Source organism: Scophthalmus maximus, chromosome 22 (assembly GCF_022379125.1).
Source record: "Scophthalmus maximus strain ysfricsl-2021 chromosome 22, ASM2237912v1, whole genome shotgun sequence".
Classification (NCBI taxonomy): Eukaryota; Metazoa; Chordata; class Actinopteri; order Pleuronectiformes; family Scophthalmidae; genus Scophthalmus; species Scophthalmus maximus.
The window spans coordinates 15304649-15330000 of record NC_061536.1 but is presented as its reverse complement, the minus strand read 5'-3'; the positions used below and the strand labels follow the sequence as shown (position 1 = coordinate 15330000).

At 46.3% G+C, this 25352-nt stretch overlaps 4 protein-coding genes across 6 annotated transcripts in view; all 4 read left to right on the top strand.

Moving 5' to 3' along the window:
- LOC118291818 (cortexin-2-like) overlaps positions 1-1225 on the top strand; it is a 2984-nt gene extending 1759 nt beyond the window's left edge. Inside the window, exon 2 of the mRNA XM_035620249.2 lies at positions 76-1225. Within this exon, the coding sequence (XP_035476142.1) occupies positions 148-417 (270 nt within the window). The 5' untranslated portion in view covers positions 76-147 and the 3' untranslated portion in view covers positions 418-1225. The remainder of the gene's footprint in view (positions 1-75) is intronic.
- A 2582-nt stretch (positions 1226-3807) lies between these two features.
- On the top strand, positions 3808-10784 carry LOC124849353 (toll-like receptor 13). Of its 3 annotated transcripts, XM_047330100.1 has the most exons (5): positions 3808-3939; positions 4111-6671; positions 7757-7874; positions 8568-8655; positions 10162-10322. In XM_047330100.1, the coding sequence occupies exons 2-5, from the start codon at positions 4193-4195 to the stop codon at positions 10174-10176; spliced, it is 2700 nt and encodes an 899-aa protein (XP_047186056.1). In that variant the 5' UTR covers positions 3808-3939; positions 4111-4192; the 3' UTR covers positions 10177-10322. The 3 variants fall into 3 exon arrangements, with proteins under 3 accessions (XP_047186056.1, XP_047186054.1, XP_047186055.1); XM_047330098.1 differs by lacking the exon at positions 8568-8655 and having other exon boundaries at positions 10162-10784; XM_047330099.1 differs by lacking the exons at positions 3808-3939; positions 8568-8655 and having other exon boundaries at positions 3946-6671; positions 10162-10784.
- Positions 10785-11707: 923 nt separating this feature from the next.
- On the top strand, positions 11708-17179 carry LOC118292480. Its single transcript, XM_047330141.1, has 4 exons — positions 11708-11843; positions 16238-16402; positions 16482-16586; positions 17076-17179. The coding sequence occupies exons 1-4, from the start codon at positions 11828-11830 to the stop codon at positions 17114-17116; spliced, it is 327 nt and encodes a 108-aa protein (XP_047186097.1). The 5' UTR covers positions 11708-11827; the 3' UTR covers positions 17117-17179.
- A 2166-nt stretch (positions 17180-19345) lies between these two features.
- Positions 19346-25047, top strand: LOC118291808 (saxitoxin and tetrodotoxin-binding protein 2). The gene is made up of 10 exons (XM_047330413.1): positions 19346-19544; positions 20947-21092; positions 21170-21297; positions 21533-21658; positions 21749-21868; positions 22091-22133; positions 23955-24124; positions 24360-24485; positions 24576-24695; positions 24918-25047. Exons 1-10 carry the CDS (start codon positions 19386-19388, stop codon positions 24965-24967), a joined length of 1188 nt encoding a protein of 395 aa, XP_047186369.1. The 5' UTR covers positions 19346-19385; the 3' UTR covers positions 24968-25047.
- Positions 25048-25352: the final 305 nt, after the last annotated feature.

Here is a 25352-nt window from a genome sequence, read left to right as displayed (position 1 = left end):
TCATTTGTTGACAGTTTTGTAACAGTTGTGTCTTTTAATGAGTGAAGTCACATTGTTTCTGTCTGTTTGCTGCAGACTTCCTCCTTCCTCCTCTGACACGATGTCTCCTATTGGAAACAAGGAGACGACGGTCTGAACCATCCCAACATGGCCGACGACCTCTACAGCAGCACCTTCTCTGCCTCTGAATCAGACTTCTCCTCCTCTTCCTCCTCCTCCTCCTCCTCCTCAGTGTCAACCTCCTTCCTCACGCTCGAGCAGAGAGCGGCCTTCCTCTTCGTCCTCATCCTCTTCATCTTCTTGGGCCTGCTGATTGTTCGATGTTTCCGGATCCTTCTGGACCCGTACCGCAGCATGCCGTCCTCCACCTGGACCGACCACGTGGAGAAGGACACGTTCCACTACCGCATCTCCTGACAGGCGGCCTGAGAGGCAGCGACCCGACGACCATCACTCTGAGACGGAGAAGCAAAAACACGAGCTGGAGACTTCTGATCTATAATCTATAATCTATAATCTATAATCTGTAATCTATAATATATAATCTATCATCCCTAATCTAGTTGAGATTGTAGAGTTATTGTCCTGCTGTCAGAAGTGCGCTCTGTGTGTTCACTTCCTCAGTCTGCCTGGCAGGCGGCACATCTGGGCAACAAACACCTAGATTCAGTTTGAAAGTGTAGGGTTAGGGTTAGGGGTTAGGGGTTAGTAGGACGATGTTCAACATTTGTTTCTTCACAGTGACTGAGTCAAATCTGACGGGAGAGGAAATGATGTCATGTTGCACATCTGGCTGGTCTTCATTCAGTAGCTGTGATGTTGGTTCCAGATGTTGAGCGACGCTCTTCACCTCCTGCCAGACAGCGGGTCGGGTTTCTGTCTCTCAGCAGACAAACAGGTTCTGTTCAACTTCATCAAGACTTTAAGAACTTCATCCAGAGACGTGGTGACGCCGAGGAATCAGGTGAGCGATGAAGCGGAGGACGAGGAGGAAGTGTTGAATCGATGTGTTGTCCGGCCGTTGCTTAGTAACCTGTGCAGTCAGTGCCAGCTGATGTCACAAACACGTGTCACCACGCAAACGACTTAGAAATTCAAACTTTACCCAAAGTGACAGAAGAGAAGTCCAGAGCAGCAAGTCGCTTCGTCCTCAACAGAACCAGAACTAAAGTATCAACATGACGTTCAGACAGAAAAAGATTTTGTTCTTTTCTGTATTAAACAAAATCTGAGTTTTCTCCTTTTTCTTTCATTCATCATTGTGATATGTGTATATAAATATTTATATATACATATACATATATATATGTATATGTAAAGAAAAGTGTAAGTGATTCCTAAGATGTCATTATCAAACCTTTATGCAATGAAATGTTATTGAGTTTTGACTAAAAAGGAAAAGAAAACACAAATTGTTAACATCAAAATTAAACATTATAACACACACACACACACACACACACACTGTGGGTCACTTACATAGCTGATTGAACACGTACGTCACAAACTTCCGTGTTTTATAAATATATTTAATACTTTTTTTCTAAACTTTGTAATGTAATTTTAATTAAAAATGAAACAGAACCCTCAGGTGGAAATAAATGAATGATAAGAAACTAAACTGTTCATATAAAAATATAATTGTAGGAATCAAGTTCTGACATTTATTAAAAATTATTTAATTGTCAGAATTATTGAAGTTTAAAATGTTCTTATGATCTTTTCCAGGTCTGAACAAAGCTAGTATATATTTACTTGTTTAAATATAGTTATATATATATATATATATATATGTACATATATACATATATGTACTTATATATATATATATATATATGTACATATATACATATATGTACTTATATATATATATATATGTAATTGAAAGAACAGTTCATTAACCCATTACTTATTAATTCCGACAAGTTTTTAATTTCAAATTTTTTCACATTTTTTTGTTATTATTAAAAATGCATCTGAACATTTGTTTGTGTTTGTTTAACAATAATTTCTTCCTCTCTCTCCTCCTCCTCTTCCTATCTCTCCTTCTCCTCCTCCTCCTCCTCCTCCTCTTCCTCTCGCTCCTCCTCCTCTTCCTATCTCTCCTTCTCCTCCTCCTCTTCCTCTTCCTCTCTCTCCTCCTCCTCCGCCTTCTCCTCCTCCTCCTCCTCTTCCTCTCTTTCCTTCTCCTCCTCCTCTTCCTCCTCCTCTCTGTCTTTCTCCTCTTCCTCTTCCTCTCTCTCCTCCTCCTCGTCCTTCTCCTCCTCCTCCTCTTCCTCTTCCTCTCTCTCTCTTTCTCCTCCTCTCTGTCTTTCTCCTCTTCCTCTTCCTCTTTCTCCTCCTCCTCTTCTTCCTCCTCTCTGTCCTCCTCCTCTTCCTCTTCCTCTCTCTCTCTTTCTCCTCCTCCTCTTCCTCCTCCTCTCTCTCCTTCTCCTCCTGCTCTTCTTTTTCTCTCTACGTTTTACATTTTGTGAGAATCGCTGCGTCGGAGCTGAACTTTGTTCTGAAGCTGCTGTTTGTCTTTTGACATCGGCCCCGAGTTCTGCTTACCTCGGGGTCGGGGCCGGTCGGAGGAAACTGTCGAGGTTCTGTCCTGGACAGTTAAACATTGTTGTAACTTTGTACGGCACAGTGAGTCTGTTCAAATGTTTGTTTTCTGACTAATTCAACTGTTTCCATAGAAACATTTCATCATCACAATGTTAACACTTTGAACCGAGAGCAGATGAGTTATGATGAAAAACTAAAGAACACGTGAACTTGTTTCTTTGAACAAAACAACAAATCAAAATAAAGAAAATCTGAGGGAAACAAGCAACTGGAGCAAAAACAGAAAATCAATCTAGTCAATTTCTCTCTGTTATTTTAATATAAATTAAAATATTTTATTTTGATGTTCACTGGTTTCAAAGTAAAATGATTCAATTTGTTTTTCAGGAATTAAATTGAATAATAACGCTGCTGCTGCGGCTGGTCTGGTTCTGACAGATGTTCTGGTTCTGACAGATGTTCTGGTTCTGACTGTTCTGATTGTTGGTTCTTCCTGTTTCTGCCGAGCTCCTTCTCGACTCTGTGCTCTTGCTTTGTAAAAAAATAAAACTTCCTGTTGGACCACAACTGATTCTCTGTGTGAGAGTGTGTGTGTGTGTGTGTGTGTGTGTGTGTGTGTGTGTGAGAGTGTATGTGAGTGTGTGTGAGAGTGTATGTGAGTGTGTGTGTGTGTGTGTGTGTGTGTGTGTGTGTGTGTGTGTGTGTGAGAGAGTGTGTGTGAGAGTGTATATGAGTGTGTGTGTGTTTGTGTGTGTGTGTGTGTGTTTGTGAGAGTGTGTGTGTGTGTGTGTGTGTGTGTGTGTGTGTGTGTGTGTGTGTGTGTGTGTGTGTGAGTGTGTGTGTGTGTGTGTGTGTGTGTGTGTGTGTGTGTGTGTGTGTGAGTGTGTGTGTGTGTGTGTGTGTGAGTGTGAGTGGACTCTAGCCAGAGATAAAACCTGACCTGAAAATACATTAGTAGTGAGGCTGCCACCAACTTTTGGCAAACACACACACACACACACACACACACACACATACAAACAAACACACCCACGCACACACACGCACACACACACACACACACACACACACACACACACACACACACACACACAAACAAACACACACAGAGAATCAGTTGTGGTCCAAAAGTCTTATTACTTTAAAATATTGTGTTAATATAGATTTAGATAGATGATAATATAAATAGCTGTTCACAAACAACTATATATATATACAGTTAGTGATCATCTTTATATTGATATAGGGCAGTTCACGGTATCATTTCGTGGAAATGATGCGTTCAGAGGAAGAGGAAGTGGCTGTGAGCGGTGACATCACTTCCTCTGCTGCCGTCGAAGAAAAACTGAGGAGTGAAACTCGAATATCAGTCTGAGCTGAAGAAGAAGAGTGAGTAGATTGTCTTTTCGGTCGTTCGACACAAGACATTTTTATTATTATTATTATTATTATACACAAATGAAACAAATCTGATCGTCTGCATTTGATAAAATAGGGACGATGTTCATCCGATGTGACTGTAACTGAACATTTATGTACAACATGACGTCATGTTCTCAGAGTCGCCCTCTGCTGGTCGGACAAACAGACGCACATCAACAGTGTTGAACTGTTGAGCTACGTAACAGATGTGACTGTCGTCATGGCAGCGATGGGAAGTCGCTCTCTCGTCCTCTTCTTACTGTCGGTCCTGCTTCAGTCCAGCCCCTTGCTGTCCTACTGCCTGAAGAACTGCACTGTGGGCAATCCTCACAACGTGTCAGAGGTCCGGGTGGAATGCGCAGGTCGAGGACTCGCTGCTGTTCCAGATGACGTTCCCCGACATGCAGCGTCTCTCGATCTGAGCTCCAACCAGATTGTGAAGATCAGCAGAGGAGACGTGAGCGGTTTGTCACAGCTACGAGATTTGAATCTCAATAAAAACAACATTTCACACATAGAGGACGGAGCGTTGCTCGACCTGGTGCAGCTGACGCACCTGAGCGTCGACTATAACCACCTGACGCAGCTGACGGACCACATGTTCCAGGGACTCTCCAGATTAACGTATCTGTCTCTGCACCTCAACCAGATCACGTCCATCTCCCATCAGGCCTTTCAGCCGCTCGTCAGCCTGAAGACTCTCGTCTTGAGATTCAACTTCCTGCGTCGTGTTTCTGATGTGGTGACAGTCTTACAGCTGCAGAACCTACAGGAACTGGACCTGGCGCAGAACAGCTTCAGCTCCTTCCGGTCGGATGAGCTCCCGGTCAACATGTCCAACCTCCGGACTCTGCAGCTAAACTCAAACCCACTGAGGAAGTTCAGCGTCACAACGGATTTCTTTCCTCATCTTGAATCTCTTCGTTTGTCTGAGTGCAGCAGTGACTTTGAGTGGGACGTGTCCAACAAGACTTTTCTGCGGAGCCTGCGAACGTTACACCTGAGTGGCGCTGACGCCGGCATTCGGACCTACAGACGGATGCTGCAGAGCACAGACGCTCTGGAACATCTCTCTCTGAGCTTCATGAAGCTGTCGCTCGACGAGGGTCTGGTTGACTTCGCCTGTCAACTTCCTGCTCTGACCAAACTCAACTTGAGTTGTAACTTTGTTGGAAGGATAAATGACAAACTGATGCAGAATTGTTCTGAACTCACTGAGCTGAATTTATCCGATAACGATCTGACAGAGCTGTCGGAGTTTTCTCTCAGATCCATGCAGCGACTCAAATGCCTGGGTTTGCACAGAAACCGTCTGTCCAGAGTCCCGGCCGCCGTCAGAGGCGTGTCGGCGCTTGAAGTCCTGAATCTGAGTCACAACTTCATCCCTGAGTTGAGCTGCTCTGACTTCCAGAACCTGACCACGTTAACAGAACTGAATCTGAACCACAATCACATCTCAGTGCTCAGAAGTTGCGTCTTTCACGATTTAAATGAGCTGAAAGTATTGCATGCTGCTCACAATGCGATTTATTCCTTCCACGATTCGTTCAGAGTCCGTTTGCAGAAGCTACAGGTTTTGGATTTGCGCAGTAATGATTTCAACAAGCTCAGAGCAGATAACTTTGGGAATCTGTCTTCACTCAGGTCGTTGGCTTTGGACTCGGAGACACACTGTTTCGCCGCTGTCGGGGCTTTTCAGGGACTCAGTGATCTGCAGACGCTCAGTGTTTCGCCCTTCGCTTACAGGCACGGGCTCTTCACCGGACTGCAGCTCCTGGAGAATCTCCAACTGAATCAACGTTTTGAACAGAGCAGCGTCGTCTCCATGGAGAACGACGAGTCGTCTTTCTTCCATTTACCTTCCTTAAAGAGACTCAAGGTCAAAAATTATAACAAATATTCGAGTGGTATCTCAGGAACTCTGCTCCGAGGTCTGGAATCTCTGGAGCACCTTGCGGCGGAGAGGTTCTTCGTGGAGTCCCCGCACCCGGACACGTTCAGCTACACTCCTCACCTGAAGAGCCTGCAGATCATTCAGACTAATCTGTCCGACCTGAGACCGGAGCTGTTTGAGTCCATCCCAAACCTGCAGACTCTGGATCTGTCCAGGAACAAGCTCCGCTCAGTGGACTTCCTGCTCCGGGCCAACCTGTCGGCTCTCAGCCGGTTGACTCTGAGCCACAACGAGTTGATGGTGATCAACGAGGCGGTTCTCCAGTCGCTTCCTGCTCTGACATATCTGGACCTGGTTGGAAACCCATTCACCTGCGACTGCTCTAACACCGGCTTCATCCAATGGGTAAAGAGCAACAACCAGACTCAGGTTGTTCACGCCTTCCGGTTCGACTGTTTCTTCCCTCTGAGTAAGAAAGGAACCAGGTTGCTGGACTTTGACCCACAGTCGTGTTGGATGGACGTCAGCTTCCTCTGCTTCCTCTGCAGCACTTGTCTCGTTGTTCTGACTCTGCTCTCGTCCTTCGTCCACCACTTCCTGAGGTGGCAGCTGGTCTACGCCTGCTACCTCTTCCTGGCCTTCCTCTACGACAGCAGGAAGAGGAAGAAAGGTGCTCCTCATCGCTATGACGCCTTCGTCTCCTACAACCTTCATGACGAGGCCTGGGTTTGCGGTGAGATGCTTCCAGTGCTGGAGGCCGAGCAAGGCTGGAGACTCTGTCTGCACCACCGAGACTTCCAACCAGGTAAACTCTGTCCGTCTAAATCTCCCTCCAAATCTCAGAATGTCTCCAGACGACGGCTCGTATTCACAAAGGAACTTTTCTTGCCTTTACACATCGTCCTAAAGTCTTAAAGCAGGAAGTGACCGGTGTCAGTGACCAGGCGCGTCTGAAGGTCTGAGCTGGTGAACTACTGCAACAGTATTTACAGATTTATAAAACTTGTTGTAGTAGTAGTTTTCTACTCTTATCTAGTGAGTCCTGACAGACACGTGTCTGTTGCAAAAGCAGCACAGTCGGAGTTTGTGGTCAGTTATTACTTAACATCACAGACGCTACGAGAAAAATTCAACCTGGAAATATGTTTTAAAAACGCTGATCAAAATGAATTGACTATGAACCCGATATTAATGTTACAAACACGTCGGTGACGTCAAAATTTCACCAGGGAAACGACCACGACAGGAAATAACCAATCAAAAATGATTTAATATCAACAAATCCTACGTGTTGTAGCAAATTATCTCCTCATTTCTTGGTCCCATCCCAGAATATGTATTAAATTATAATTAGTATTTGTAGAACCATGAATAACTGGTAAATGGTTCAAATTGACTGATTTGAAATCATCAGAAGTTTTGTCACTGGCCGCTGACACTGTTCATCCACCGAGTCGGTGTCTTATCATTGTTTTTAATTGATTATATTAGTTTGCCAAAGTATTCAAATTAAATGAGAGAAGTTTTCGTGTCTCACTTCCTCCTCTTGTCGTTTCCTGTCAGATCTTTATCAAACAGTTGATTTTCTATTTCTGAGCAGGCGTGACAGTTTCACTTCCTCTTTTCTCCTGGAAGCAGCAGCTGCTCGGTCAGATCAATGAATCAACAGGAATATTATATATGAAGATGTCGTTGGTTGTTAGTCGAACGTCAGCGACTCGATGAAGATTCTTCATCAGCAGTGAGACAAAACGATGCAGACTCATTTCACAGACTTCTCTAACATATTTTATCAGATATTAAAATCCAGACTTAGGGTCAGAGGTCAGAGTTGGAGCAGACAGGAGGGAAGAGGTCAGAGGTCAGTAACCGCCACTTGTGTCCACTCAGGTAAACCCGTCATCGACAACATCACTGACGCCATCTACGGGAGCAGGAAGACGATCTGTGTTCTGAGCCGCCGCTACCTGCAGAGCGACTGGTGCTCCAGAGAGATCCAGATGGCCAGGTGGGGGCGCTGTTCCAATATTCATACTGTACATAATCAGGATTTTATCACATTTGGTTTGTTGCTGCTCAAACGCGACAAAAACACGATGACAAGGAGAAATGAGATTTTACTACAAAACACAGACAGACGTACGCCCATTCTGGAGACGAGGGGAATAAGCGAGAGACGGTGAGGTCGTGAACTGAAGTCAGATTGTAGAAAGTAAATGTGAGAAGAGCATAGAATGTATGGAGAAGAGCGATTGACGCCTCACACACACGTTCATAACTCTTTCTCGCTCCGGTGACCAACTCCTTTTACTTCCTCAACAGCGGCACAACACAGAAAAACTTCCCCTTCGCCCTGAGACACTGCAGCATTTAGACAGACTTCAAATTCACTACTGCAACTCTGTTTCTTTGGACCTCGCTGCTCACTGCCCCCCCCCTCACACACACACACACACACAAACACCTTGCATGGGGGGGGGGTCGCTGCGGACACGTTCCTCTTTGCCTCCACCTTGAATGAATGAGATTCTTCATGTCGCACATTTAAAATAAAACTCAAGCAACACAAATTAAATACATGTTGGTGAAGGAGTAGAAAGATGTAGTGAACCTTCAGATCGGACCACTTTTTTTAATTCCTCCCACTGACAGTTGACAGCCGCAGCAACATGTCGCCTCTCACACTGCTTCTTTTTATTAGTGATCCAGGCGAGTCCCCCTCACTACAGGTGTGTCCACCTCCCTACAGGCGAGTCCCCTTCCCTACAGGCGTGTCCACCTCCCTACAGGTGAGTCCCCTCTCCTACAGGCGAGTCCCCTCCCCTACAGGCGAGTCCCCTCCCCTACAGGCGAGTCCCCCTCCCTACAGGCGAGTCCCCTCCCCTACAGGCGTGTCCACCTCCCTACAGGCATGTCAACCTCCCTAGGGGTGAGTTCCCTCCCCTACAGGCGAGTCCCCCTCCCTACAGGCGAGTCCCCTCCCCTACAGGCGAGTCCCCCTCCCTACAGGCGAGTCCCCTCCCCTACAGGTGTGTCCACCTCCCTACAGACGTGTCCACCTCCCTACAGGTGTGTCCCCCTCCCTACAGGCGAGTCCCCTTCCCTACAGGCGTGTCCACCTCCCTACAGGTGAGTCCCCTCTCCTACAGGCGAGTCCCCTCCCCTACAGGCGAGTCGCCCTCCCTACAGGCGAGTCCCCTCCCCTACAGGCGTGTCCACCTCCCTACAGGCGAGTCCCCTCCCCTACAGGCGAGTCCCCCTCCCTACAGGCGAGTCCCCTCCCCTACAGGCGTGTCCACCTCCCTACAGGCATGTCAACCTCCCTAGGGGTGAGTTCCCTCCCCTACAGGCGAGTCCCCCTCCCTACAGGCGAGTCCCCTCCCCTACAGGTGTGTCCACCTCCCTACAGGCGTGTCCACCTCCCTACAGGTGTGTCCCCCTCCCTACAGGTGAGTCCCCTCCCCTACAGGCGAGTCCCCCTCCCTACAGGCGAGTCCCCTCCCCTAAAGGCATGTCCACCTCCCTACAGGTGAGTCCCCCCCCCTACAGGCGTGTCCCGCTCCCTACATGCGAGTCCACCTCCCTACAGGTGTGTCCCCCTCCCTACAGGCGAGTCCACCTCCCTACAGGCGTGTCCCCCTCCCTAAAGGCGTGTCCACCTCCCTACAGGCGTGTCCACCTCCCTACAGTCGTGTCCCCCTCCCCTACAGGTGTGTCCACCTCCCTACAGGCGAGTCCCCCTCCCCTACAGGCGTGTCCCCCTCCCTACAGACGTGTCCACCTCCCTCTATGCGAGTCCCCCTCCCTACAGGCTAGTCCCCCTCCCTACAAGCGTGTCTCCCCTACAGGCGAATCCCCCTACCTACAAGCGTGTCTCCCCTACAGGCGAGTCTATGTCAGTGTTTGAGGAGTGAGGTGTTTTTTTTCTCACCTGTCGGAACGAAAGAACAATTGGATGCCAGGGTCATTAATATATGGATCAGCATTCATGAGGTGATTTGCATTGACTATTTATGGTTTAAATGGGCGTGTACAGGGCGGGAGATGAGGCTGATTCATGTACGCACACTTGTAGGTGATCTGTGATTTATAAAGGGAGAATTGCGCACAGGTGTGTGTGCGCAATTCTCCCTTTTTGAAGTCCCTTTTATAAGTCTGAATATTTTTCGGCATACGCCATTTTGGGCTTTTGGGCGCACGTAAACTTTTAGTAAGGATCCAACGCGCAGTTTTATAAATGAGACCCCTGGTCTGTTGTGGTCTGATGTGGTCTGTTGTGTCTTGTGTTGGCGCAGCTTCCGTCTGTTTGACGAGCAGAAGGACGTCCTGATCCTGTTGTTTCTGGAGAACATCCCGTCCCGGCTCCTGTCTCCGTATCACCGCATGAGGAAGCTGGTGAAGAGACGGACCTACCTGGTCTGGCCTGAGGCCGGGCGACACCCAGGACTCTTCTGGCAGAACGTCCGCAGAGCTCTGGAGACCGGAGACGCTGCCGCCGAGACATCAGATTTGCTGACTGGACCTCGTAGACACTGACTGGACCTCGGAGACGCTGACTGGACCTCGGAGACGCTGACTGGACCTCAGAGCTGCTGACTGGACCTCGGAGCTGCTGACTGGACCTCGGAGACGCTGACTGGACCTCGTAGATGCTGACTGGACCTCGGAGCTGCTGACTGGACCTCGTAGAGGCTGACTGGACCTCGGACACACTGACCGAACCTCGTAGATGCTGACTGGACCTCGGAGACGCTGACTGGAACTCGTAGACGCTGACTGGGTCTCGGAGCTGCTGACTGGACCTCGGAGACGCTGACTGGACCTCGGAGACGCTGTTTTCATCCTGTTTTGTCTCCATATAAAGTAAAACATGATTTTGTAAAAGTTGTGATGGAAATAAAGTGTCTAATGTCCCCAACATGTGTCACAAATAATAATTTGCTAGATTGTATTTTATGTTTTGAACCATTTTGTTAAAGTTTAGATTTTAATCCAGAACCAGTGAAATTTTTCTTTTCTCCTAGAAGCAAAACCATTCAGGGAAATATCAATATTGTGAATAGTTCATAATTAGATAAATAAATGAGGTACAACAATCGATAGATGAATAAAACAATAAGGTCTGTTGAGTTTCTCTGCTGCGCTCAGGTCGTCAGGAGTCTGATCCATGAGCAGAAGACCTCAGGGTTCTGTTGGGTTCTCCAAGGTTCTTTTGGGTTCGGTTGGGTTCTCCAAGGTTCTATTGGGTTCTGCAGGGTTTAATCAAATGTGATAACAAGCTTTATAACATTAAAAGAAGCAGAAACAGTCTCACTGTTCCTCAGATGATCAAATATCTGATGTGCATGAAACGTTTTTTCTTGGTTCACTGTGGAAGTTGCCTTTGCAGGAAAGTTGCCAGTGTCAGATCAGGTCCGAGACAAAGGTCAGACTCTGGATGGAAACTGTCGTAACATCTGTGACTGAACGGTGTTGTTGTGAAATCCTACAAACCTCCAGTTGGAACTTTGAACTTACCTAATACTGCAAACACAAACGAAACTTTCCTACATGATGAAACAAACAGCGAAGCGCTAATATAAAGGCCGACGTCTCCGAGGCTCAGTGTCGTTCCTCTGTTGCGGTGACATCATGACTCTGTGGCTCAGCGCTCACTTCCTGGTAGCCGGTTTGATTCTGTGCAGCTCGGCTCCGATGCCGACACCGGAGGAATCGGAACTCATGGATGATCTGCTGCTGCGAGGAGCAGAGTTAGCTGTTAGCTGTTAGCTGCTCCTGTTTGCAGTTAGTTGTTAGCAGTTAACTGCTCCTGTTTGCAGTTAGTTGTTAGCAGTAAGCTATTAGCTGTTAGCTGTTAGCTTTTAGCTGTTAGCAGTTAGCTTTTAGCTCTAACCTTATTTTCTTTTTGTCAGGGGTGGAAAATGCTTTTCATCGGTGACAAACGTAACCATCGACAACAACATGGCTACAGTGTCGGGTGAGTCCCATGATCTGACACCACACAGAGTCAGAGTCAGAGTCAGTGAGTCAGAGTCAAAGTCAGAGTCAGAGTCAGTGAGTCAGAGTCAGGGAGTAAGAGTCAGAGTCAGTGAGACAGAGTCAGAGTCAGTGAGACAGAGTCAGGGAGTCAGAGTCAGAGTCAGTGAGACAGAGTCAGGGAGTCAGAGTCAGTGAGTCAGAGTCAGTGAGTCAGAGTCAAAGTCAAAGTCAGAGTCAGAGTCACAGTCAGAGTCACAGTCACAGTTACAGTCAGTGAGTCAGTGAGTCAGAGTCAGAGTCACAGTCACAGTCAGAGTCAGAGTCAGTGAGTCGGAGTCAAAGTCAGAGTCAGGGTCAGAGTCAGAGTCAGAGTCAGAGTCAGAGTCAGAGTCAGTGAGTCAGAGTCAGTGAGTCAGAGTCAGAGTCAGAGTCAGTGAGTCAGAGTCAAAGTCAGAGTCAGAGTCAGAGTCAAAGTCAAAGTCAAAGTCGGAGTCAGAGTCAGAGTCGGAGTCAGAGTCACAGTCAGAGTCAGTGAGTCAGAGTCAGTGAGTCAGAGAGTCAGAGATTCAGAGTCAAAGTCGGAGTCGGAGTCGGAGTCGGAGTCAGTGAGTCAGAATTAGTGAGTCAGAGTCAGAGATTCAGAGTCAAAGTCGGAGTCGGAGTCGGAGTCGGAGTCAGTGAGTCAGAATTAGTGAGTCAGAGTCAGTGAGTCAGAATCAAAGTCAGAGTCAGAGTCAGAGTCAGAGTCGGTGAGTCAGAGTCAGAGTCAGAGTCAGAGTCAGAGTCAGAGTCAGTGAGTCAAAGTCAAAGTCAGAGTCAGAGTCAGAGTCAGAGTCAGAGTCAGATTCAGTGAGTCAGAGTCAGTGAGTGTCAGAGTCAGTGAGTGTCAGAGTCAGAGACAGTGAGTCAGTGAGTCAGAGTCAGTGAGTCAGAGTCAGTGAGTCAGAGTTAGTGAGTGTCAGAGTCAGAGTCAGAGTCAGAGTCAGTGAGTCAGAGTCAGGGAGTAAGAGTCAGAGTCAGTGAGACAGTGTGTCAGAGTCAGAGTCAAAGTCAAAGTCAAAGTCAGAGTCACAGTCACAGTCAGAGTCACAGTCACAGTTACAGTCAGAGTCAGTGAGTCAGTGAATCAGAGGCAAAGTCGGAGTCGGAGTCGGAGTCAGTGAGTCAGAATTAGTGAGTCAGAGTCAGTGAGTCAGAATCAAAGTCAGAGTCAGAGTCAGAGTCAGTGAGTTGGTGTCAAAGTCAGAGTCAGAGTCAGAGTCAGAGTCAGAGTCAGAGTCAAAGTCAAAGTCAAAGTCAAAGTCAAAGTCAGTGCATCAGAGTCAAAGTCAGAGTCAGAGTCAGAGTCAGAGTCAGAGTCAAAGTCAAAGTCGGAGTCAGAGTCAGAGTCAGAGTCAGAGTCAGTGAGTCAGAGATTCAGAGTCAAAGTCGGAGTCGGAGTCGGAGTCGGAGTCAGTGAGTCAGAATTAGTGAGTCAGAGTCAGAGATTCAGAGTCAAAGTCGGAGTCGGAGTCGGAGTCAGATTCAGTGAGTCAGAATCAAAGTCAAAGTCAGAGTCAGAGTCAGAGTCAGAGTCAGAGTCAGATTCAGTGAGTCAGAGTCAGATTCAGTGAGTCAGAGTCAGTGAGTGTCAGAGTCAGTGAGTGTCAGAGTCAGAGACAGTGAGTCAGTGAGTCAGAGTCAGTGAGTCAGAGTCAGTAAGTCGGAGTTAGTGAGTGTCAGAGTCAGTGAGTCAGAGTCAAAGTCAGAGTCAGAGTCAGAGTCAGAGTCAAAGTCAAAGTCAAAGTCGGAGTCAGAGTCAGAGTCGGAGTCAGAGTCACAGTCAGAGTCAGTGAGTCAGAGTCAGTGAGTCAGAGAGTCAGAGATTCAGAGTCAAAGTCGGAGTCGGAGTCGGAGTCGGAGTCAGTGAGTCAGAATTAGTGAGTCAGAGTCAGAGATTCAGAGTCAAAGTCGGAGTCGGAGTCGGAGTCGGAGTCAGTGAGTCAGAATTAGTGAGTCAGAGTCAGTGAGTCAGAATCAAAGTCAGAGTCAGAGTCAGAGTCAGAGTCGGTGAGTCAGAGTCAGAGTCAGAGTCAGAGTCAGAGTCAGAGTCAGTGAGTCAAAGTCAAAGTCAGAGTCAGAGTCAGAGTCAGAGTCAGATTCAGTGAGTCAGAGTCAGTGAGTGTCAGAGTCAGTGAGTGTCAGAGTCAGAGACAGTGAGTCAGTGAGTCAGAGTCAGTGAGTCAGAGTCAGTGAGTCAGAGTTAGTGAGTGTCAGAGTCAGAGTCAGAGTCAGAGTCAGTGAGTCAGAGTCAGGGAGTAAGAGTCAGAGTCAGTGAGACAGTGTGTCAGAGTCAGAGTCAAAGTCAAAGTCAAAGTCAGAGTCACAGTCACAGTCAGAGTCACAGTCACAGTTACAGTCAGAGTCAGTGAGTCAGTGAATCAGAGGCAAAGTCGGAGTCGGAGTCGGAGTCAGTGAGTCAGAATTAGTGAGTCAGAGTCAGTGAGTCAGAATCAAAGTCAGAGTCAGAGTCAGAGTCAGTGAGTCGGAGTCAAAGTCAGAGTCAGAGTCAGAGTCAGAGTCAGAGTCAGAGTCAAAGTCAAAGTCAAAGTCAAAGTCAAAGTCAGTGCATCAGAGTCAAAGTCAGAGTCAGAGTCAGAGTCAGAGTCAAAGTCAAAGTCGGAGTCAGAGTCAGAGTCAGAGTCAGAGTCAGAGTCAGAGTCAGTGAGTCAGAGATTCAGAGTCAAAGTCGGAGTCGGAGTCGGAGTCAGTGAGTCAGAATTAGTGAGTCAGAGTCAGTGAGTCAGAATCAAAGTCAAAGTCAGAGTCAGAGTCAGAGTCAGAGTCAGATTCAGTGAGTCAGAGTCAGATTCAGTGAGTCAGAGTCAGTGAGTGTCAGAGTCAGTGAGTGTCAGAGTCAGAGACAGTGAGTCAGTGAGTCAGAGTCAGTGAGTCAGAGTCAGTAAGTCGGAGTTAGTGAGTGTCAGAGTCAGTGAGTGTCAGAGTCTGAGTCAGAGACAGTGAGTCAGTGAGTCAGAGTCAGTGAGTCAGAGTCAGTGAGTCAGAATCAAAGTCAAAGTCAAAGTCAGAGTCAGAGTCAGAGTCAGAGTCAGAGTCAGATTCAGTGAGTCAGAGTCAGATTCAGTGAGTCAGAGTCAGTGAGTGTCAGAGTCAGTGAGTGTCAGAGTCAGAGACAGTGAGTCAGTGAGTCAGAGTCAGTGAGTCAGAGTCAGTAAGTCGGAGTTAGTGAGTGTCAGAGTGTGAGTCAGAGACAGTGAGTCAGTGAGTCAGTGAGTCAGTGAGTCAGAGTCAGTGAGTCAGAGTTACAGTCACAGTCGGTGAGTCAGAGAGTCAGTGAGTCAGTGAGTCAAGTCAGTGAGTCAGAGTCAGAGTCAGAGTCAGATTCAGTGAGTCAGAGTCAGTGAGTGTCAGAGTCAGAGTCAGAGTCAGAGACAGTGAGTCAGTGAGTCAAGTCAGAGTCAGAGTCAGAGTCAGAGTCAGATTCAGTGAGTCAGAGTCAGTGAGTCAGAGTCAGAGTCAGAGTCAGTGAGTCAGAGTCAGATTCAGTGAGTCAGAGTCAGAGTCAGTGAGTCAGAGTCAGAGTCAGATTCAGTGAGTCAGAGTCAGAGTCAGTGAGTCAGAGTCAGTGAGTCAGAGTTAGTGAGTGTCAGAGTCAGTGAGTCAGAGTCAGATTCAGTGAGTCAGAGTCAGAGTCAGTGAGTCAGAGTCAGATTCAGTGAGTCAGAGTCAGAGTCAGTGAGTCAGTGAGTCAGTGAGTCAGAGTCAGTGAGTCAGAGTCAGTGAGTCAGAGTCAGTGAGTCAGAGTTAGAGTCAGAGTCAGATTCAGTGAGTCAGAGTCAGAGTCAGTGAGTCAGAGTCAGTGAGTCAGAGTCAGTGAGTCAGAGTTAGAGTCAGAGTCAGTGAGTCAGTGAGTCAGTGAGTCAGAGTCAGTGAGTCAGAGTCAGAGTCAGAGTCAGTGAGTCAGTGAGTCAGTGAGTCAGAGTCAGTGAGTCAGAGTCAGAGTCAGAGTCAGTGAGTCAGTGAGTCAGTGAGTCAGAGTCAGTGAGTCAGAGTCAGAGTCAGAGTCAGATTCAGTGAGTCAGAGTCAGAGTCAGTGAGTCAGAGTCAGAGTCAGTGAGTCAGAGTCAGAGTCAGTGAGTCAGAGTCAGTGAGTCAGAGTCAGTGAGTCAGAGTCAGAGTCAGTGAGTCAGAGTCAGTGAGTCAGAGTCAGAGTCAGAGTCAGTGAGTCAGAGTCAGTGAGTCAGAGTCAGTGAGTCAGAGTCAGTGAGTGTCAGAGTCAGTTAGTCAGAGTCACTCAATCAATACTCCAGTTAATTTTTCTGTTGTCTGTTCTGTCTGTTGTCTGTTGTCTGTTGTCTGTTGTCTGTTGACTGTTGTCTGTTGTCTGGTCAGTGGTGAACGTCACCTCTGTGTTCCACGTGCTGCCGAGCAGTGACGACTGTCTGGTCCTGAGCATCAACAGCACCCTGGGGAACCTGGAGAACCTGCTCAAGTTCCTGAACGTGAGCGGCGGGCCGGCGGCCGAGGGTTCCACCATGCGCTCGCTCTACCTGATGGGTAGGAAGGAAAACATTAGGGAAAGGAAGTGACTCTGTTTGTATCTGAAAGCTTTATTGACTCAGGTTGTTGATTCCAGGACGAGAGTCGACCGTGAAAGACTCAGACCTGCAGATGTTCAAGAACCAGGCGAGCTGCCTCGGCATCCCTGTAGAACCGGGCTTCTACTACGACCCCAAGACAGGTGACATCATCATGACCTCATGAGTTTGTTTCCCCAACAGAATCAACAGAACAAGAAATTTGTCTGATCGACTCAAACTGAAGAAATATGAGTCAAATATCATCAAAATTATTTTATATGAAGTTCCCACATTTTTATTTTTAATCAACAGAAACTTCAGTGATGTTGTGATTTTACTTCTGACAAAAACAAACACTGTGTGTGTGTGTGTCTGTCTGTGTGTGTGTGTGTGTGTGTGTGTGTGTGTGTGTGTGTGTGTCTCTGTGTGTGTGTGTCTGTGTGTCTGTGTGTGTGCGTGTGTGTGTGTGTGTGTGTGTCTGAGTGTGTGTGTGTGTGTGTGTGTGTGTGTGTGTGTGTGTGTGTGTTTGTGTGTGTGTGTGTCAGTGTGTCTGTGTGTGTGTGTGTGTGTGTGTGTGTCTCTGCATGTGTGTCTCTGTGTGTGTGTGTGTGTGTGTGTGTGTGTCTCTGTGTGTGTGTGTGTGTCTGCAGATTTCTGCACCCAGGGAGAATCCATCAAGTTAACCAACTGAAAGTCTCCGATCGACCAAATGTTTCAAACTGTAAAACACAAGTAAACACAAACTGTCTCCTGACGTCACATGTGTCTGTCTTTATTCTTATTCTTATTAGTAAATTAATTAAAATTGCTATGAGGGAGTGGGGGGGGGTCCATAGAGAGTCCATAGAGACATCACACTGACATCACACTGTGACATCACACTGACATCACACTGACATCACACTGTGACAACACACTGTGACATCACACTGACATCCCACTGACATCACACTGACATCACACTCTGACAACACACTGTGACATCACACTGACATCACACTGTGACATCACACTGACATCACACTGACACCACACTGACATCACACTGACATCACACTGACATCCCACTGACATCACACTGACATCACACTGTGACAACACACTGTGACATCACACTGACACCACACTGTGACATCACACTGACATCACACTGACATCACAATGTGACAAAACACTGTGACATCACACTGACATCACACTGTGACAACACACTGACATCACACTGTGACAACACACTTTGACATCACACTGAAATCCCACTGACATCACACTGACATCAAAATGTGACAGCACACTGTGACATCACACTGACATCACACTGACATCACACTGACATCACACTGTGACAACACACTGTGACATCACACTGACACCACACTGTGACATCACACTGACATCACACTGACATCACAATGTGACAAAACACTGTGACATCACACTGACATCACACTGTGACAACACACTGACATCACACTGTGACAACACACTGTGACATCACACTGACATCACACTGACATCACACTGTGACAACACACTGACATCACACTGACATCACACTGACGTCACGTTGTGACAACACTGTGACATGACACTGACATCACACTGACATCACACTGTGACAACACACTGACATCTCACTGACATCACATTGACATCACACTGTGACAACACACTGATATCCCACTGACATCCCACTGACATCACACTGACATCACACTGTGACAACACACTGTGACATCACACTGACATCACACTGTGACAACACACTGTGACATCACACTGACACCACACTGTGACAACACACTGTGACATCACACTGACATCACACTGACATCCCACTGACATCACACTGTGACAACACACTGTGACATCACACTGACACCACACTGTGACATCACACTGACATCACACTCTGACAACACACTGTGACAACACACTGTGACATCACATTGACATCACACTGTGCCACACACTGTGACATCACACTGACATCAAACTGTGACATCACACTGACAACACACTGTGACATCACACTGACATCACACTGTGACATCACACTGACATCACACTGACGTCACACTGACATCACACTGATATCACACTGTGTCATCACAATTAATACATATACACATATATACATCTGTACTTGTACACATGAATACATCTGTACTTGTTCACATGAATACATCTGTACTTGTTCACATGAATACATCTATACTTATACACATTGATATATCTGTACTTATACACATTAATACATCTGTACTTGGAGACATTAATACATCTGTATTTGTACACAATAATAGACCTGTACTTGTACACATGAATTCATCTGTACTTGTACAAATAAATTATCTGTACTTGTACACATTAATACATCTGTACTTGTTCACATTAATACATCTGTACTTGTACACATGAATACATCTGTACTTGTACACATTAATACATCTGTATTTGTACACAATACATCTGTACTTGTTCACATTAATACATCTGTACTTGTTCACATGAATACATCTGTACTTGTTCACATGAATACATCTGTACTTGTACACATTAATACGTCTGTACTTGTTCACCTTAATACATCTGTACTTCTAAACATTAATACATCTTTTCCTCATACACATTAATACATCTATACTTAGTAGTAGTAGTTTAGTCTGTTAAAGTGAATATATGATTTAATGTGAGATAGATTCATGAGAAATTGTTATTGTACAGTTTATGTGACACAGAAAGAAAGAAAGTGAAGAGTGAATCAGGGACAGTGTCAATAACACAGTGTTTACACACACACACACTTTGGACTGCCTCTGGGGCAGGGGGGCCCGGGGCTGCCGGGGGGCTGCCGGGGGGCCTGGGGGTGCCGGGGGCCCGGGGGGGCAGGGCCCGGGGCCTTTATATCCTGAGCCGCCTCCCACGTCTCAGATCAGGGTGTGTTTGGTTTCAGCAGGATGACTTGTGCAGTGAAGCTGTTGCTGCTGGTGGCGGCGGTGGCGATTGGGTCCAACACAGAGATCGGGTCCGACCTGGTGGACGGGTCCAACTCGATACCGGTCGCTAAGGAATGTGACGGCTTGAACAAAACGCTGCCAAGAGACGAGCTGCACCAGGTGAGGGGGCGGAGCTTCTGAAACACGTTCACTGCTGCTCGGGCTCCAATATCGATATTAGGACAAGATACATCTGCCGATATATATTTCAATCTGTCAATGATTCCTACAATGTCGTTATCAAACATTTATGACAAGGAAATGTGAATGATATTTTTGTTTCACCATAAAACTTATGATAAATATTTATGAACAAAAAGAAAACTTGAAATGAGAGAATAAACATCCTCATTGTATTATTTTGTAGAATAAAACATAGGTTAGGGTTAGTGATGATGCGTCGGGCCTGTGACAGGTGAGTTCTGAAAATAAAACGTTCCGCTGATGTCGACTTTTAATCAAACTCTGAAAGAATTCATGAGAAAAATTCAGTTCATCAGATGAAGTTAGTATCCTGGGATGAGAAATGTCAAGATACTTTGTTTCATGATGAAACCAGAGGAGGCTCCAGGGTAGCTGAAGGAGATAGGAAAGGAAGCATTGAAGCTCCTTTCCTAAGCAGAATCTGAACATTATCAGCAGCTGAGGAAACGCAACAACTGACTCCTCCTCTCTAAGTGTTTGACTCCTCCTCTCTAACAGTTTGACCCCTCCTCCTCTCTGACTCCTCCTCTCTAACAGTTTGACTCCTCCTCCTCTCTGACTCCTCTCTAAAAGTTAGACTCCTCCTCCTCTCTGACTTCTCCTCTCTAACAGTTTGACTCCACATCTCTGACTCCTCCTCTCTAACATTTTGACTCCTCCTCCTCTCTGACCCCTCCTCTCTATCAGTTTGACCCCTCCTCCTCTCTGACCCCTCCTCTCTAACAGTTTGACTCCACCTCTCTGACTTCTCCTCTCTAAGAGTTTGACTCATCCTCCTCTCTAACAGTTTGACTCCACCTCTCTGACTTCTCCTCTCTAAGAGTTTGACTCATCCTCCTCTCTAACAGTTTGACTCCACCTCTCTGACTTCTCCTCTCTAAGAGTTTGACTCATCCTCCTCTCTAACAGTTTGACTCCACATCTCTGACTTCTCCTCTCTAACAGTTTGACTCCTCCTCCTCTCTGACTCCTCCTCTCTAACATTTTGACTCCTCCTCCTCTCTGACCCCTCCTCCTCTCTGACCCCTCCTCTCTAACAGTTTGACTCCACCTCTCTGACTTCTCCTCTCTAAGAGTTTGACTCATCCTCCTCTCTAACAGTTTGACTCCTCCTCCTCTCTGACTTCTCCTCTCTAACAGTTTGACTCCTCCTCCTCTCTGACTTCTCCTCCTCTCTAACAGTTTGACTCCTCCTCCTATCTGACTCCTCTCTAACAGTTTGACTCCTCCTCCTCTCTAACTCCTCCTCTCTAACAGTTTGACTCCTCCTCCTCTCTAACTCCTCCTCTCTAACAGTTTGACTCCTCCTCTCTGACAGATTGTCGGGGACTGGGTTCTGGTCTGGTCCGTCACAGACAATGAGAAGTACTGGGATGATTATTCCAACATCTCCACCTCCCACGTGGAGATGAGGCTCCGCCCAGACAACACGACCATCTGGTTCCATGAGAGGAACCTCTTCCTGTGAGTGTGATGTCATGTGAGAGCGTCTGGCTGCTGATTGGCTCTGAGCGTCACTCACAGGCTATTGTCGTTCACAGGGATAAGTCGTGTGTCACCTTCATCCTCAACATGTCATCCTCTGACCCCGCCCCCTCCGACCCCGCCCTCAACATGTCGGCATCTGACCCCGACCCTGCCCACCACACACTGTATACCATCAGTGCCAGTGAGACGCACACACACACACGTGTACACTATACTGGAGGTCAGATAAAGTATAAAGTACAGTATAAGTCAACTTTACTCTGAGTGTATATAAATAAAACATACTATAGTATAAGGGAAGTATCACTTAATATAAAAGTGTTTTTTTTCAAAAATGAAGCTGCAGCATACTTTTTAATTATTGTGTGTGTGCGTGTCTGTGTGTGCGTGTCTGTGTGTGTGTGTGTGTGTCTAAGCCATGGAGAAGGCCGGAGTTGTTGAACCCTACGATGACTCTGGTGTAGTGGACGTGTACGAGAGCAGCTCTGACGCTCTGGTTTTGGTCTACACGAACAAAGACGGACGATACCTGCTGATCTACAGTAACACACACATGCACGCACACACACACACACACACACTAGAAACTTGAAGGAAAAGCTCAACATTTTGACCTCTTGTGTGTGTGTCAGGGAGGGAGGGGCACCACTCTGACATGGAGCAGTTGAAAGCCGCCCACAGTGATCATGAGAAACGAGGCGAGTGTCTTGGATTCCCTGTCAACAGAACGTTAACCTACGACGGAGTGGCAGGTCTGTAATCATCTTCATCATCATCTTCATCTTCATTACCATCATCATCATCATGAATATATCTTCATGGTGATATGAATGAAGTCAAGTGGGGAAGAAAAGAAGTGTTTGTGCCGTCACCTGCATCAACTGACATGATGACATCATAACTGACATGACTCTCCTGTCTCATCTCTTGTTCCCTCTCCTGTGTCCTGTGTCCTCTGTCCTCTGTCCTCACAGATTTCTGTCATAAGAGGTCTTCTACCAAGGTGAAACAGGAAGAGTCCTGAGCGAAGTCGATGTAAAGTCCAAACATCCATTTGCATCACGCAGTGTTCGACATCACGTATTAAATAAAGCAGAAATTAAATCCTGAGTGTGTTTTTCTTCCAACACGACACAAACACAGAGAAAAGGTTCATGACTCAAATCGTATGAAGATGTTTGAGATCTAATCATCACACCAGAGCATTGTCGTCATAGATACGACAGTTACACCATCTGAGACTATGATGAACTCTGCCGTCCATCATGAGTAAACATCTGCATATGAATGACACTGACATCACACTGACATCACACTGTGACAACACACTGACATCTCACTGACATCACATTGACATCACACTGTGACAACACACTGATATCCCACTGACATCCCACTGACATCACACTGACATCACACTGTGACAACACACTGTGACATCACACTGACATCACACTGTGACAACACACTGTGACATCACACTGACACCACACTGTGACAACACACTGTGACATCACACTGACATCACACTGACATCCCACTGACATCACACTGTGACAACACACTGTGACATCACACTGACACCACACTGTGACATCACACTGACATCACACTCTGACAACACACTGTGACAACACACTGTGACATCACATTGACATCACACTGTGCCACACACTGTGACATCACACTGACATCAAACTGTGACATCACACTGACAACACACTGTGACATCACACTGACATCACACTGTGACATCACACTGACATCACACTGACGTCACACTGACATCACACTGATATCACACTGTGTCATCACAATTAATACATATACACATATATACATCTGTACTTGTACACATGAATACATCTGTACTTGTTCACATGAATAGATCTGTACTTGTACACATTTATACATCTGTACTTGTTCACATGAATACATCTGTACTTGTTCACATGAATACATCTATACTTATACACATTGATATATCTGTACTTATACACATTAATACATCTGTACTTGGAGACATTAATACATCTGTATTTGTACACAATAATAGACCTGTACTTGTACACATGAATTCATCTGTACTTGTACAAATAAATTATCTGTACTTGTACACATTAATACATCTGTACTTGTTCACATTAATACATCTGTACTTGTACACATGAATACATCTGTACTTGTACACATTAATACATCTGTATTTGTACACAATACATCTGTACTTGTTCACATTAATACATCTGTACTTGTTCACATGAATACATCTGTACTTGTTCACATGAATACATCTGTACTTGTACACATTAATACGTCTGTACTTGTTCACCTTAATACATCTGTACTTCTAAACATTAATACATCTTTTCCTCATACACATTAATACATCTATACTTAGTAGTAGTAGTTTAGTCTGTTAAAGTGAATATATGATTTAATGTGAGATAGATTCATGAGAAATTGTTATTGTACAGTTTATGTGACACAGAAAGAAAGAAAGTGAAGAGTGAATCAGGGACAGTGTCAATAACACAGTGTTTACACACACACACACTTTGGACTGCCTCTGGGGCAGGGGGGCCCGGGGCTGCCGGGGGGCTGCCGGGGGGCCTGGGGGTGCCGGGGGCCCGGGGGGGCAGGGCCCGGGGCCTTTATATCCTGAGCCGCCTCCCACGTCTCAGATCAGGGTGGGAGGTGGAGATGTTGGAATAATCATCCCAGTACTTCTCATTGTCTGTGACGGACCAGACCAGAGTCAATGAGTGTGATGTCATGTGAGAGCGTCTGGCTGCTGATTGGCTCTGAGCGTCACTCACAGGCTATTGTCGTTCACAGGGATAAGTCGTGTGTCACCTTCATCCTCAACATGTCATCCTCTGACCCCGCCCCCTCCGACCCCGCCCTCAACATGTCATCCTCTGACCCCGCCCCCTCCGACCCCGCCCTCAACATGTCGGCATCTGACCCCGACCCTGCCCACCACACACTGTATACCATCAGTGCCAGTGAGACGCACACACACACACGTGTACACTATACTGGAGGTCAGATAAAGTATAAAGTACAGTATAAGTCAACTTTACTCTGAGTGTATATAAATAAAACATACTATAGTATAAGGGAAGTATCACTTAATATAAAAGTGTTTTTTTTCAAAAATGAAGCTGCAGCATACTTTTTAATTATTGTGTGTGTGCGTGTCTGTGTGTGCGTGTCTGTGTGTGTGTGTGTGTGTCTAAGCCATGGAGAAGGCCGGAGTTGTTGAACCCTACGATGACTCTGGTGTAGTGGACGTGTACGAGAGCAGCTCTGACGCTCTGGTTTTGGTCTACACGAACAAAGACGGACGATACCTGCTGATCTACAGTAACACACACATGCACGCACACACACACACACACACACTAGAAACTTGAAGGAAAAGCTCAACATTTTGACCTCTTGTGTGTGTGTCAGGGAGGGAGGGGCACCACTCTGACATGGAGCAGTTGAAAGCCGCCCACAGTGATCATGAGAAACGAGGCGAGTGTCTTGGATTCCCTGTCAACAGAACGTTAACCTACGACGGAGTGGCAGGTCTGTAATCATCTTCATCATCATCTTCATCTTCATTACCATCATCATCATCATGAATATATCTTCATGGTGATATGAATGAAGTCAAGTGGGGAAGAAAAGAAGTGTTTGTGCCGTCACCTGCATCAACTGACATGATGACATCATAACTGACATGACTCTCCTGTCTCATCTCTTGTTCCCTCTCCTGTGTCCTGTGTCCTCTGTCCTCTGTCCTCACAGATTTCTGTCATAAGAGGTCTTCTACCAAGGTGAAACAGGAAGAGTCCTGAGCGAAGTCGATGTAAAGTCCAAACATCCATTTGCATCACGCAGTGTTCGACATCACGTATTAAATAAAGCAGAAATTAAATCCTGAGTGTGTTTTTCTTCCAACACGACACAAACACAGAGAAAAGGTTCATGACTCAAATCGTATGAAGATGTTTGAGATCTAATCATCACACCAGAGCATTGTCGTCATAGATACGACAGTTACACCATCTGAGACTATGATGAACTCTGCCGTCCATCATGAGTAAACATCTGCATATGAATCTACAGCATTTACAATAAACATCTCTTGTCTGTATATATCTTTATCTTTATGTATCTTCATCTTTATATCTATGGCTGAATAAATCTTTATTTATATTTTTTCTGTATATATCTTTATCT